This window comes from Neopsephotus bourkii, unplaced genomic scaffold (assembly GCF_033783945.1).
Source record: "Neopsephotus bourkii isolate Nb327-2 ecotype Australia unplaced genomic scaffold, CSIRO-AGI_Nbou_v1 NB_1542, whole genome shotgun sequence".
NCBI lineage: Eukaryota > Metazoa > Chordata > Aves > Psittaciformes > Psittacidae > Neopsephotus > Neopsephotus bourkii.
In genome coordinates this window covers 2,766,166-2,781,514 of record NW_026902018.1, presented here as the reverse complement: position 1 = coordinate 2,781,514, position 15,349 = coordinate 2,766,166, and the positions used below count along the sequence as shown (strand labels likewise).

Here is a 15,349-nt window from a genome sequence, read left to right as displayed (position 1 = left end):
AAAATGAAGCATTGTTCTGCTAATAAAGTTTTCAGCATTAAACCGCATTACTCCGCTGGCATCAGACATCATTGGCTTGGGGTTTGACTGTTTATTTTATTTCTTTTTTTTTTTTAATACACAACACAAAGCGGTCAAACTCTGGTTTTTGGTTGTGTAAAACTGCGCCTGACTTACAACCTCAGGTTGCTGATTTTTCCATTGAGCCCAGACATTCCGCTGCCGGCCCCAGCCCAGCCAGGCAGAGCCACAACATTATGGATCCGCTTCCAGGATTCATTGCAGGTGAAGGGACAAAAACAAAAACAACCCAAATTGCAGTGGAAACCCTGTAGGTGCTCTCTCTTCTTCCATAAGTTGTTGTGATGGCTTTGCTGGCCTCTCTTGAGCCAACTCCACTGATGTTGCATCAGGAAAGGGCATCATCAGCTTCAAGCTGTAAGATGTATAAGGACACCATACCCATCTCCAAAGTGACAATCACTAATGAAGGGTTACAGTCTATCCTAACAGCTTCTGCCTGCCCTCTTGTCCCTTTTTCTGATGAATTTCCCATCTACATAACTTCAGAGTGCTGGATAAGAACAGTCCACCTCCATCATCACATGGGATGATACAGACCAGAGATGCTCAGCTGGTGCCAGCAGATGCATTTACACTCGTCCAAGTTCTCTGAAAATACAAAGTCTGATCTGACATTGTGCCACCACTCCTTGCAGAGGAGATCAGAGTCAGCACACAGCAGGCAAAGTGCCTCCCTATGGTATATGGAACAGATCTGGGAGTGGGAAGGGGACATATGCAAGGAAGAGAGTGGCAAAAGGAGGACAAGTCAAACAGAGCTCTCAATGCTGAAGGCTAACTCATCCCCACCTGCTCTGGAGCCTGGACAGTCTGTGCCAAGGCCATAATTCTCTCCCTGAAGATCATCTCACCTCCTCAGCATCAGTGTGAGCAGGACATAGGAGATATGCTCTGGGTTTGATTCCTGATGTTGATTCACTGACAGCACTTCATTATCCTTTTCCTGTTGCCACTGAGCCCTCAGAGGTGCTGAGCACTTCTGGGGGATGCTGACCATCCTCTCCTTTTGTTGCTGTTCTTGGAAGCCAAGGGTGGCAATCAGCTCTTGTGACCAGTCCCTCAATACTGCGCAAGCCTCAAAAAGCAAAAAGTTCTGCCAAGCAGAAGGAGCTGCCAGCACTTGGGAGAAGCTGCTCCGAAGTGGATCCAAGGAAAACGGAGCCTGCATAATGGGGTGGAAACTGGCGCTCTCACAAGGAATTTGATGATCTATCTAATGAAGGAGCTTGAGCGAGAGGATAAGCAGTTCCAAGATTTCCGGTATTTACTACTTCCAGCTGGGTTGTAAATACCACACAAATGGCTTTTTAAATGGAATTTTCCCAATTCCATCCAAAAAGAAATGCAAACATGTAAAATCTTGGGACTACGGGGTGCACTGGGCCCACCTCTTCCCCTGGTGTAAATCAAAAGAGCTCCCTTTCCAGTTCATGACAATCAGCTCCCCGGGACAGAAGACAATGAAGAATGGGACCAAATTGGTTTGGGTTTTAAAGTTCACCCACACTTCCAGCACATGACAGTAGGTTCATCCTGACTTTGTGAGGGAGAGACAATGGGTGATTATCACTAACACTGTTGGTTTATCTTGTCTGGTTTCTAGTATGAATCTAACATGAGCCTGAATAGCCAATACCAGCATGCAAGACCGACGAGGGCTGTCAAAGAAGACATGGAAAACACAGATTCAACCCAAATTAATATCCCTAGAGGGCAAATGAGACTTACATCATAGGATATGAAACCTAAGACACCCTGGTTATTTCAGCAGTCACACAGTTTGTGTTATGTCTGCATTACATTGCAGGGAAACACAACAGAATGGGTTGTGGGGTAGAGACAATCCAATACCAAAAGCTGGAACCTCTTCCAGGGAGGCAGTAAGTTGCCAGCACTGCCTGCAGAGGCACAGGAGGCACCTCCTGATGGGAGAATGGGATGAAGCCAGTGAAATGAAGCCATTGAAACTAGAGTGCCACAAGCAACATGGCTGCACAGCAAGAGCTGAGTGCACACCAGTCCCCAGGTATTTCCCCACCATGCAGGCAGGCTCTTCTTCACCCTTGGTGTTCCAGCAGCTACCTGGGTTCCATTGCATCTACCCAAGCAGAAAACACCTCCAGCTATAGCATAGTTCAAGCCTTGGCCAACTCGTTGCATCTCCTAACATCAGCAGGACAAGCAGCATGTCCTCCAAAAAGAGATCCCATACCTGACTTTCGTCCTACAGATTCTTTGAGTGAAGCCAAAACTGGGTGAGATGAGGAAGAAATGAGTTCAGTCAACAAAGAGGTCTATCCACCCTGACAATGCCTGCTGTTGAGGAGAACGGGGAAAGGCATTGCTGTATCTCCACCAACCTCATCAGAGCAGGAATGAGATAAAAGATACGTTCTTCCCCATGGTCATGTCCAAGCTAGGTGGCTGAAGGATACGGTCCTCACTGGTTGGAGCCGGTGGGTTCTGCCACATCCCTCTTCTCCCTCAAGAAGAGTGCCAACATGACAACTTTTATAACCTCCCCAGGGAGAGGCTGATCCAGTTGCCTCCTGCTCAGCATCACAAGCATCCCAGAAGTCTGCCAAGTGGTTGAGATTGTGTAAGGCTGGGAGGGAGCAGAGGTTTAAAGGGATGGCTTTTTAGTTCACAGGAAATCTGAGGGAGCGGATAACACAAGGGAAAACAAGCCCCAATGCCTTAACTGGGACATGGGGCTAAAATGAAAGACAGAAAAGCAAGCTGCCTGCTGGTAAGTCTTTTTGGGCTTCAGCAAGCACAACAATGAGAGAGGGAGAGGTGGAGAACAACTAGAAAAAATGCAAACCTCTAACTGGTCTTTGATGCAGCCTAAAAATCCACATCAAGAACTGAGACCACTCCTTGGTAGGATCCAGGGTTGGAGCTGATCCATCCTCTCAAGACCAGCAACCTTGTGAAATGTCATGAGAAATCTCAGCGTGGAGCTGGGATACAATGCAGGATGATTCTTGCCTTGAGGACCTCCATTCCCCAGGATGTTCAGAAGGTCCCTGGAGCTTCCACCATGCTGGTGTTATTCCCAATGTTGCAACCCCATACTCCCACCTGGGCAGCAGGAATTGCCAGATTCAGAGCTCTGGGATGTGTCCTTCCTTCCTTCCTAACCCAAAAGAGCATCACCTCCCTGAAACAGAGGAGCCTTCAGAGATAACGTCCCCTCGCAGCCCCGCTGCTCTCCCCTAATGTAACTCCATATCAGATCTCCAGAGTGAATCCATCTTCACTTGACAGCTAAGAACAACACTGTCAACCACAGAGCTCAAGCTTCGTCTTAGGTCACCAAGGAAGTAGAAGTTGAAAAAGGTGCCTTCAAGTTACTTGAATAGAGACCTATTCTTAACTAAGCCAAAACCAAGACTTGACCTGCTGATTGAAAAGGATACAGAGAAACATCATGAGATGTCAAAGCTGGAAGGAGCCGTATCTGAGACACTATCTTGGAAATGGTATTTGCTACAGCAGATACAGACACCAGCTGGTCTCAAATCCAGCTGAATTGCCCTCTGCCCCTGGAAGCACTTCTCCACCCCTACACCCTTGCATAAAGGAAATAAGCCATTTGAGATAAATCCTAAACTGACTGAAGAGGAGCCAGTGTTTGGGGTCTTGATGATCCAATGCAATCAATAAAGCTTCCAGTCGGGAAAACAGACAGAGGTGCATTAGAAGTGAACACACTCCTGCTTTCATGTTTTCTTAGATGGTGATGCTTGGTGAAAGTTATGCAGAAAAGTAGGAAAGCATGAGAACTCTAAAGGAAAACTTGATACTACACTTAGGAAGGAGAGGCTGGAAAAGGAAGAAAAAGAGGAATATTATAGTCAAGGTTATTTTCCCCAAGTTCAATAAAGACCCTTGCTCAATGCTAGAAGGAAGTGCCACACTCAGTCTGAGTTTGGGAGGATATGTTGGATCACGTTCTGATTTATCTGCACAGAACTTCTCATCTCTAGTGACTTCTCTTTTTTCCTCCTTTTTTAATTAATTTCACTTTGCAAAGAGCTGCTTGGCAGCTTATGTTGGCTCTCTGTTTCCCATTAACTTTGTGTTTCTTTTCTTTAAGCCCGGGTGGCTGTTTTCGATTTGCTGGATGCATGGGAAGGGGGGAAAAAGGCACAGGGAGGAAAGCAGACTCAGGCTCCTGAGACATCCAGCTTCACGGAAGAAGTCGGTGGTATCGGACAGGACACTGCTTCTCTTTGATTAAAGCATTTGGCGGCTTTGATAAAAGGCCCTTAACTGCTTGTGCCACTCAAGCCATCGGGGAGATAATGAGGGGCCATCGGCCATACAGACAAGGAATCCCTTTGCCAGTTCTCCTGCACTTTCGCAAGGGCCACGCAGGCCAAAAGGGGCCGGGGAGCTTCTTACAGAGCAGATAGTCGTCTCTTTTGTGACAATAAGAGGAAGTGAGATAATTGGGGGATTGAGGGAAACCACCCATGGAGACACCACTTAGCGGGAATCCCAAAACTGGAAGGAAACCTCTGTTGATTCCTTATCACGTTACAATGTGGAGGGGAATGATGAATTGCTCTGCAGTGCAGGGACATGCAGCAGTCAGAGATTGTCCAAAGGGTTTGTTGTCATTTGGGCCAGCTTGTTTTGGTTAGGTTTTGCAGAGGGGAAGAGGAGAGGGGGAAGACTCAGATCCCAGGGCAAAGGAGCACCAAGGATGGATCACAGGCTGAGGGACACCAAGGGTGAATGGGATCTGCCTTTTCATCACCAACAATGGGCCATTGCAGCAACCTAGTTGTGTCAGAGCACCTCAGCAAGGGCTACATACCCCATCTCTGACGTTAGGGGACACTGGGAAGCCACCGAAAATCTTTTTCCCCACCAAACAAAACGGTGATGTCTAGCATCACCATTTCCAACCACAGCTTTGCTATACTCCATAGGAGCACATGGGTCACCTGATCAGCTGGAGGGGTCAGATAACAAGGTCTCCATTCATCACTGCTTAGCTCAATCTCAGGAAAATATGAAGATTTCCCAACATTTTTGCATTTATATTTGTACACAACACACACGTCACAACTTCCAGGGGATTCACCAAGGATGGGAGAGAGATTTCCACTGCTCTCCTGCCTCATCTGCCAGCGCTTCCCAGCATCCACTACCTTAGCCTGTGTGTCTACACTGCACATCCCAGTGCCCCAGGGGTTATGTTACTAAAAATAATGACATGTGGCTGACTGATAGGACCGTGCAGGGAAGCAGGAAGGGACCTGCTGTGGGGACAGGCTACCGGGCTGGAGAAATTCTTGGTGCATTCAAATGCCACAGTGCATGTTGATTCCTGCTAGGTTTTCCTGTGCCATGTAGACTAAATCCTAATAAAGGGGAACTAGGATAGACTGTAGCCATCTCCTGCCCACCCCATGGGGTTGAATTCAACCTTGGAAACTCCCTATATTCTTCTGAGTGGTTGGGGTAGAGCTGATCTAAGGCTTTTACTATCTCAGTCCTGCAAGTGTGTTTGCATCTAAGCATTTGCATTACATTAGGAAAGACCACAAAGTCCTCTCTCCTACATTAGAACAATTATCCCATGGATAGCATGGGGTTCTTCACGCCAGGACGAGCTGAGCAGTCAGTGTAAAGCCCTTACAGTTTAATCCCTCAAGCTCTGTCAAAACAGGTCAGTCGCACCAGAGGGGAACGAACATGGATATCATGATTGTCAATCCCATGCACCGTTCATTAGACCGAGCATTTAAGTGGAATTGCTTTCTACAGACAACTGTCTCCCAACTGTGAGACTCAGTTGAAAACTGTGCAAAAGCCAAGCTGTCAAGGTATCTCCACTTGGAGATTAACCCTGTCTGAGGGGCTATGGAGGCAGATAAGTCATCTTTATCTCCGGCACCAGCTATCTCACTGAATGTGGATTCAACGTGGGGGAAAGGCACTGCCACCCCTTCAAACAGCTCTCTCCCAGCCCAGCAGCAAGATGGGGCTTTAGGCTATGGTGAGAGGAGTTTCCCAGCCCAGCCTGGGGGACCTGCACAGCCCTCATCCCTTGCTTATCTTCATGTGTCACCATAAGGAAGGCTGGGGCTGTCCAGCCTGCGGGCAAGAGGAAACGAGAAAACAACGCTGAGAGTAATGTTAGGAAGAGGAAAGCACTGACTGGGGAGCAGCCAAGGTCTGACCTTTTCTCTTGGTGCAGTGGTAGATCTGGCTGTGCTCCTGGGAGATCGGGTAGGGGTTGGCAGGCGGGAGCAGGTCCTGGGAGGTGCTCGACACCCCATTCTCACACTGGTACTGGGAGCCCAGATTGGAGGAGGCAGAAAGGACCCTGGTCTCACCACTGAAGGGGCTGTGATTCGAGGACACTTTTTGTCTCACTGTGCTCCTGGGAACAACCGGGTACTCTTTACTAAAAACAAAGAAACAAACAAAAAAAATATCAGAAAGTCAATTAGTAAATAGATCATAAATAAATGGATTAATAAATAAAGGCAGCACATTAGCATCATGATGTTTGTTTAGACTTCCAGGCAGAGACATCCCTCCCAGGAGACTGCAGCCCAGTCACACTTCATCCATGTGGCACTCTTCTCACTTTCCTTTTAGTATCTTTCCCTTTAGATTTGTGGCTCTTCCACCACAATTGCTCTTTTACATCCCTACATACAACAGATACATGCAGTTACAGCAAAATACACAAGATTTATATTTACATATTCTAGTAGCATTTATAAAATACATACTATTGGTATTGTATATGTGGATGTGCAAGCGTGCACATAAAAACCACATTTCTGCCAAGCTGTCTTGGAGATGGATTAAATATTTAAGTCTACTTCTTCCCCCTTATGGTATTTGTCCCCATTTATTTCCCCAGGGTCTGCCAGGCTGGTTGTCCTGGATGGGGGATCCCTGGACCAGAGAACAAGCTCCACCTCAGAGCACTTAGGAAAGAGAAAGGAATAAATCACCAAGTCCTGCTGCACACCAAAGCCACACACCTCAGCCGAACCAGGCTAAGAGGGGGAGCACTAATGGAAAGTCTGGTTCATTCCCTTGCTCTGAAATCTGGTTTGAAGTAGGGATGCTTTGCCAACACTGGCTGGAAATCCCCTCTCCTGCAAAACCCTATAGTGTGTTTTGGAGACATTTCTCCAAGCACATCAGAAATGTGGCCAGACAAGATTATTCCTGCTCTGCAGGAGACAGAAGTGAAGCTTGAAAAGGTCTCAGACCCTTCAACCAAGGTGCAAGCCTCCCTCTGAGCTGCCTCCAAGACTGTTGGGAGCTCCCTAAACCCAAGCACTTGCTAAAATGCCTAAAGACCAGGTAGTACAACAGCACCTCACAAAGTACCACCAGGCCTAGAGCACCCATGACCCAGAACCAAGATTCCAATGCAAGCTTTCTTCTTCAAGGCTATAACAATTGAACCAAGCTGGCTTTGAAGTACCTTAGTCATCTGCCCAAAATCATTCTGCTGAAGCAAGGGCAGATCCTTAAATCCCACCAACAACCTCACCTTCCATGTGAAGGAGGAGCCCTGAATCTCCAGTTAAACCCTTTAGAGAGGACCTAGCACTGTAGGAACTCAGAGCTTAGTTACAAGGTTTAACAATAGCATTTACATAAACCTACTCAACAGCAGGGGGCTTCCATCCAAACCACTGCTGTGGTGGCTGCCAGAAACATTGCAACTGGGTTGTAATGGAGGGGAAGCTCACCCAGGAGCTCAAACCCCAATAAATGCCTCTCTCCTTGTGCCACAAAAGCTTCCCAAACCCCAGGCACTGCTGGCTTGCCAAAGAGAACCCATTCCAAAGGTGGGGTTTCTTCCCCTGGAAGCACAGCAGCTCCTCCCCACAGGAGCATGGCTTTCCACCCACTTGGATGGGCTGAAGAGGAATCTTTTTCTCCTCAAGTCTAGACTGTGCACGAGAACAAGAGAGAGATGAACTGAGAGGAAGCAGATTTAGCCCTCAGATACACAAGACAGCGATGGGTGCCAGGGTATGTGGTGGGCTTCAAAGGACCTCTTTGCGTGTGGACACCCCACACCAGCATTTCCACCCTAGGAGCTCTTGCTGATGGAGGGCATTTTTAGTGGCTTTTCATGAAGGTCAATAGCTGTGGCCTTCAAAACTCCTATGGCCTTCAAACCTTCTAGGTTCTAGGGGATTTTCCAGACCTACCATGTCATGTTCTTGAGCTGCCTGCTGTTTCACACAGCAATACACATGGAAATAATACCAGCACAACACCCCAAAGCTGCATCCCCACCATGTTTCCCTTCCAAGGGGACAATCCACAAGGAGATGATACATGGACCTTGTCCTTATCTCTCCTCCCATGCTGCTGCATGGATTGACTGGTTCCTTCTTCCTCATCTCCAACACCACCAACACCAATTGCCCCAAGAAACAACAGAGCCTCACTATTATTTTCAGTGGCTACCTCTGAGCTATGGTGGAAGAGAAGGAAGAACATACCGTGACATGATGCCACACCATGTTCTCAATGGCTTTTCTGGAGGATGTAGAAATGATTGTTTTCACAGTTTCTCCCTGCTTCAGTTGGGGAAGAATTGGATGTCTCTTTGGGATGTGGGATTAGATGTGCATAGGGGTTTCTTACAGTAAATTCTCACAGTAGATCACAGGGACCACATAGGTATCAGACACTCGCTGTGTGAAGCACCACATGAACCCTAAGAAACCATCATCATCCTAAATACTCCTCACCTAAATCAACTCTTCCTCTGAGCTGAGATGGGTGAAAAAAATAACAACCTGAGGTTTTTTTCTCAATAATAAAAGTTTTCTTTCCATAAAGGAGCTGTAAGCCTGAAACAGCAATATTTTCACCCTGAGTGCCAGGATAGGTGATGTCAGGATCCCACACTCCCATTGTGCACTGGGGACCAAATTCCTTTCAGACTGCTTTTCCCAGGGAACACAAAAGCCTCCATAAGCATTAGAGAACTGTGGTGCTCTGCAGGAGCCACAGTGGGAGCAGGGAGTCACATTGGAGAGGGAACAGGTTGGAGACACCAAGTTTCCAAACAGCAGTTCCCAGGAGGTATCGCAATGACTTCTCTCCAGACTGAAATATTTCCATTCCAGTCAAAACATGTTGGGTGCTATTTTTGCCAAAAAAATCTACTATTTGAGGAGGGAGAGGAAGGAAAGTATTTTCTAACCAAATAGCTCAAATATTCTCTTTCTTTCAGCTTGCTATTTTGCTGTATACAAAGGCAGTTATCTCTGTATTCCTACCTGCTCCTTCCTTATAGGAGCTCTAATAAAGACATAACTTTGGTACCTTGTAAAGCAATGTCATAAAATCATAGAACAGTTAGGGTTGGAAAGGACCTTAAGATCATCCAGTTCCAACCCCCCTGCCATGGGCAGGGACACCTCACACTAAACCATGGCACCCAAGGCTCTGTCCAACCTGGCCTTGAGCACCACCAGGGATGGAGCATTCACAACCTCCCTGGGCAACCCATTCCAGTGCCTCACTACCTTAACAGGAAAGAATTTCCTCCTTATATCCAATCTAAACTTCCCCTGTTTAAGTTTTAACCCATTACCCCTTGTCCTATCACTACAGTCCCTAATGCAGAGCCTCTCCCCAGCATCCTTATAGGCCCCCTTATGTCATCCTGAAATTTTTATACTGTTTCCTGATCCCACTCTTTATGGACTGAACAAACCATTTGAGTTTGTCCTTCTGTCTTTTAAAATGTTTTGGGGTGGGTTTTTTTCTTTTTTTTTTTTTTGCAGCACCTAAAAGTCACTATTCCCAAAATAGCTGGTCGTAATCCTCAGCCACAGTTTAATGGAATGAAAGGTTTTGTCAACCAGCAGCACAAAAATGACTGTTGTGTCCAGAAATTTTGCTATCCCAAAAAACTGTAGCTAAGTAGGAAGGCGGGAAAGAAAAAAAAGGCTAAAGCTGGATTTACACAGGCAATACAGGAAATTGTCCAGAATGTCAGTTTTACATGGGGGTGTTAATGGGCTTTCCTTTTTTGCATTAAGAACTGTAAAATTAGAAGAAATTGGTTGGGGGAAAGAATTTACAAGGAAGGAAACTGTCGTTGGTCTATTTAAAGTCTATTGGAAGCTAATGATGAATATTCAGACTGTAGTTGGTGTATTACAATAGCAGAAGGGGACTGGAAGGAAGGGGGGAGCTGCATTGCACAAGGTGCTGTACAGTCTCTGCACCATCAGGCTTCCAGCTGAAGGGCCACCAGGAGAGAATATTACTTGGGTTTTCATTAAACCTTGGGGGAAGAAATCAGGGATGAGTTCCAAGTCTATAGCAAAGGCACTCAGTATGAAACCCAGGCTCAGTTCTTAACTTCCACATGGTCCCATGTTTTCCAAACCTGTAGGATCAGACACTGGTTCTGCAAAACTATTTCCTACAAACACACACTTTCCTCTTTAGAGTTCATAAAATAACCTTGACCCTGCAGATCAGGTCTTACAAATTAATCTTTCGTGTGTTTCCCTATCACTTACACCCAAATCAGACCTCTGCCAAGTGGAGTTAACGACCTCTGTCTCATTTTCTCTCATTACATCTTTCCCCGGCCAAATAACACCACCATGATGCACTCAAGAGCTCTGTATGATCACTTATGCCACAAATTCATATTTAGCAGAGAAATCAAAGGAGCAAATTCAAGGTTTTGTAATCTCAGAGCTGGAAAACTTGTTGGCTCCTGCAAACTGATAAAAACTATGAAAAAGTGTAAATATAGACCTTCACAGAGTGACATCCAGTCAACTTTCTTGCTGTAATCAGTGTGCTGTAAGACAGTAATAATTGTCAATGTCTTTTCATGTCAGACTTGAAGTTTCCTAATGTACCAGCCAATGCACAGTAAATGCAGCTGCCAGACAAAAAACCTGTTCAAAATCTCTTTGAAGATCCATGGTTTATAATCAGAAGCTTCTGCACTGAACTATCCAACCCCTACTGACCCTAAGCAAATTATTGTAGAAGATGCTTCTAATATTTCTGCAACAAAGCCTTATATGCCAAGGCTTTCCAGAGCTGCTGCAGCTCATGGTAACAAGACTCCAAAAGACTTATTAAATGTCAGGTCCCAAGGAGTACACTGATACCTGTTTGAGGTCAAGATGAGGCATGATATGGAAGAGGATTAACCCATGGTTAGTTGCTGCATCCTTTGAAGCCCCCAGGCTAGGCACTGTCTAGATCTTGTTCACAATGACAATTCCTAACCTAAAATCTGATCAATCAGTGGACAACTGCAGCAATTCCCTCCACTCTTTCCAAATTGCCAGAAACCTCCTTAAAATTAACTTTTCCTTGGTCACTCACTACGAAAGGACAAATGTTTGCTGTCCTAGAAGTCGTGTCCCCTTTCACACACCCAGCACCTGTGGATACAGGGGTGCAGAGTCAGTCTCCAGTTCCAGATGTGCAAATATAACTCAAAGGCATTTTGGTTTATATTTCCCAGGCCACCAATTGTTGTCCTTCCTGCTGAGACTTAAGAGTAGGAGAGAAATGGAAGCTAGCCATAACAGATATAGAAAGAGGAAGAGAAAATGTAACTGTAATAAGTATCCCATCACCCAGGAAAAAGAAACAAACCAGAAAACAATTGTCAATTGTCAAGTGCATTCTTTTCAGATTATTTCTACCATACTGAAATAAAATCAAACTCTTCTCATGAGGCACTTGAGAGAGTTTGTACTGGAGAGTTTGAAGCGGATAAAATCTAAAGCAGGAAAGGATTTGGCATGAGAGAAACTACTGAGTCCTCCCTTCAGCCTTACCCTCAGATCAAAAATGAGCTCTCTTTGCATAGGACTGCCCACAGAAAATAATACCCTAGACTGGATGTCAAGTCAAAGTGCTTATTGAGGAGTATTAAGATGTTCACTGCAGCATTCTCCACCAACATATCAAATGTCCTGGCCTTTTTTGCCAGAATATGAAGGGATCCAATAACCCTGTTTTGAGTGCATGCATGGTACGTTAACAACCAGTGCCTCATCTGAGCAATGCAGCCCGAAGAGATCACTGTAACAAACCCAAGAACCAGCAGTGAAAAGAATCAGCTAGAGATATAGAGCTATCATTATCAGGCAGATAAAAAAATGGATTCCTGAAGACAAATGCCACTGTTCGTTTTGGACTAAGATGAACACAAGAGGGGCCAGAGAATAGATGTCAGCCAACAGAGACAGCATCATCCCTTCCTGCTGTGCCAAGCTTCTGCAGATGAGGTCCTGCTGGGCAGATCCCTCAAAGAAGAGGCAATGGAGGAAACTGCATCTACTCAGTGTTGCTTGAGTTGATTTCCACCCTTTAAAAGAGCTGTGGATACCCTCCAGTGAAGCCTGTAGAGCCTTATTTTGGATTTCATCTGAATTCCTTCAAATTCTATAGAATACAATTCAAGCCTACAGTTTCCACTGGGGCTTTAACAAGGAAAATTTCCTTGGGGACATTTCTGGAGGAAAGCATCATGTCTCCAACAGATGTTATAACTCCAATTCTCACACTGAAAATGTTTCAGACAGTATATGGCTCTTGGGAGATTTCAGTGCAGAACATGGGAAATGACTGTGAATGTAAAGATGCAGTGAGAAGACTCAAGAAGAGAAAGGTCATTTGCAGTGGACTGAGACCTATTTGCATCGAACAGACCTATCAGTCAAACACGATGTTAGCAAGATACATAACGTCAGATGAACTACACTGCCACTCTTCTTTGTCCAGTGGATAGTTCTGGGTCTGTGTCTCACTTTGAAAGGTTTCAAGATATCCCTCAAGGGAGCCAAGACCCACCCTTTCACATAATCATCTTCCCTCTCAAAAGCTTTCCCAATGAGAAGCTTCAAAGACTAAATGGCATTAATTTGAACAAACAGTAACAGTGGCCTGAGAGTTTCAGCAGCTCTTCAGCACCCATAATAACTGCTGAAGACAATGGGAGTTGCAGATGATGAACAAAACTTGTTTAAATGGTCTAACAGTATTACTCTTCTACAGTGGTTTAGCCCCAGACCCACAAACACTTCTTCCCCACTGTGTTTTGAAGGCCACAGATTTAAGATACATCTTGCATGCAAGCCTCCAGGTCACCCAATAGCTATGGTTTATTAGTACAGTTGCATTGACATGGGGCATTTTAAGGGCAAAGTCCTACACTAGCATCTGCAATGCAGATCTCGTCGTTTCTCTGCATCAGCTTCACCCTCTGAGGATTTTTGCTGCATGTTTTGCTCTTGCTATCCACACCAAATTCCCTTTGGCACAGCAGAAGTTCTAAGTGCAGGCTAAAGGAATCTTCACAGAGATCCAAAAGGAATACTTTGCCTAAAATTCCCAGTGTCACAACTACTTCATTTTACCTGCTTTATGTTTTCAATTGCAGCAGGAGCACAGGACACAGATGCCATATAACTCGCACCCCTCTACACGTTTTCCTCTAGTGTGTTCTCTTTTTTTCTTCATTTTTTAACCAAGAAAATCACAAACATGATCTCATGCTCAGAAACTTGAAAACTTTAAAAACCCTGTTCTCCCACAGCACTCATCCTGTCAAAGAACCTGCTAAAGGGGTCCCGTGTGTCTCAGGAAAGAAAGGCAGCAGGAAGAAAATTAGCATGTATCAGAAATCACTGCTTACTGGAACTTGGATCTCCTTTAGAACTCATGGCTATACTTTTTTGAGCGAAACCATCTGCCTCTGAAAGGCTTAATATTGCTACTGAAGGAAGTTTTCTAACTGAACAGACTTACTAGCTTTTCTTCTGGGAAACAGGAAGAGAAAAGCCAATATAGAGACTTTGTGAAAGAGAAAGCCATGGAGAGAAATGGACTTGCAAAGACATCCCCATCTACCCAAATAACCAGAGCACACAGAAGCAAGCAGAGATGGAGGGAGAGTCCTCAACAAGGCACGCGAGACCATGATCTGAGCTCACTCTTGGCACTGAGAGATGTCTTTCTTCTCTGCTTCACCTTCTTTCCTCTTAGTCCCTACTTTTTTCGAGGGGTAGGCGTTCAATGGATGAACCATCAGGCCAAGTCTCCACCAGCACCTAAACCTACTTCTACTTTACCCCACTGCAAAACCTGCTCTGAGCTGAGCAGCAGACTGGTTTCCCTCCCATTGTTTGACAGCTAAAGGTTCAAGGAGACCACCAGGTCTGGCCACATGATAATTTAGGATGGACTTTATCTCATGTCATTTTAGCTATTTAAAAGGCAGGCATCTAAGCAAATCATTCAGACTCTGCAGGTGAGAAAGCAGAGGGAGGGCTCTTCACCCACCCTCCCATTCATGGGGTGAGGTCTCAAAAGAAAACAGCTGTGCTCTCTGGAAGCTCCCATCACTCTCTGCTTAACATAGAAGGAGCACAGACACCAGCTCAGCCTGGGGGCACCACTTCCAGGCAAGTATCTTCAACCACCACACACCTACTTCCATCCGATCCAAACCCCACACAACACATTAGGACCTAAAGGTTTAGTGCTGGAAGCACATCTTCACCAGGGCTCATGCCTCTAAGGCTTCTCCAAGGTGTGCAAGTGTAGGGACACGCTTTGGCCATAGTTGGGGCAAATCCTCCCCAAAAATGGGATGCCACAAGCCAGCTCATACACCTGACTGGGTCAGCGCTTTGCCTGCTGGGGTTTGCTTCTCCCATGGCTGGTTTCAGCTGGGGGATGCTTCTCTGCAATAGCCCTATGCAGGGAATTGAGAAACATTTGGGATTTAAATAAAGAAAACATGGAGGTTTAAATAAAGAAAACATGAAGCATGCAAGATTCATTCCCTCCATGCCTATGCCCCTTAATGAGATGATCAGTGACCTAATTTATATCAGGTCACCAGTTTTCGGTACAAAAGGCTGTTGTAAGAAGTGCTTTTTCCAGCTATTTTTTTTCCTATAGGGAAGAAATAGCACTATAAATACAGCCCACCCTATTCTCCAAGGGCATAAATAGGCATCACTGCTCTAAAGCCAAGACAGACTTACTTGTACTTGCCAGGCAGGGAGTAGGTGCATCACTGGGAAATAATGTCAATACATAGGCACACACACATACATTTATATATTAAAATAATAATAATAATAATAATATATATGTATATTGTATTATATGTTATATATTTAATTATATTTTAATGTATATTTAATTATATTTTAATATATATGTATGTTAAACCTATATAAACCACAAA

General features: G+C 45.2%; 1 protein-coding gene across 4 annotated transcripts in view; it reads right to left on the bottom strand.

Moving 5' to 3' along the window:
- TBX5 (T-box transcription factor 5) overlaps positions 1-15,349 on the bottom strand; it is a 44,318-nt gene that overhangs the window by 3,044 nt on the left and 25,925 nt on the right. For all 4 annotated transcript variants that reach the window (XM_061370544.1, XM_061370546.1, XM_061370542.1 and 1 more), the window contains exon 8: positions 6,285-6,511. In XM_061370544.1, the coding sequence (XP_061226528.1) occupies positions 6,285-6,511 (227 nt within the window). The remainder of the gene's footprint in view (positions 1-6,284; positions 6,512-15,349) is intronic.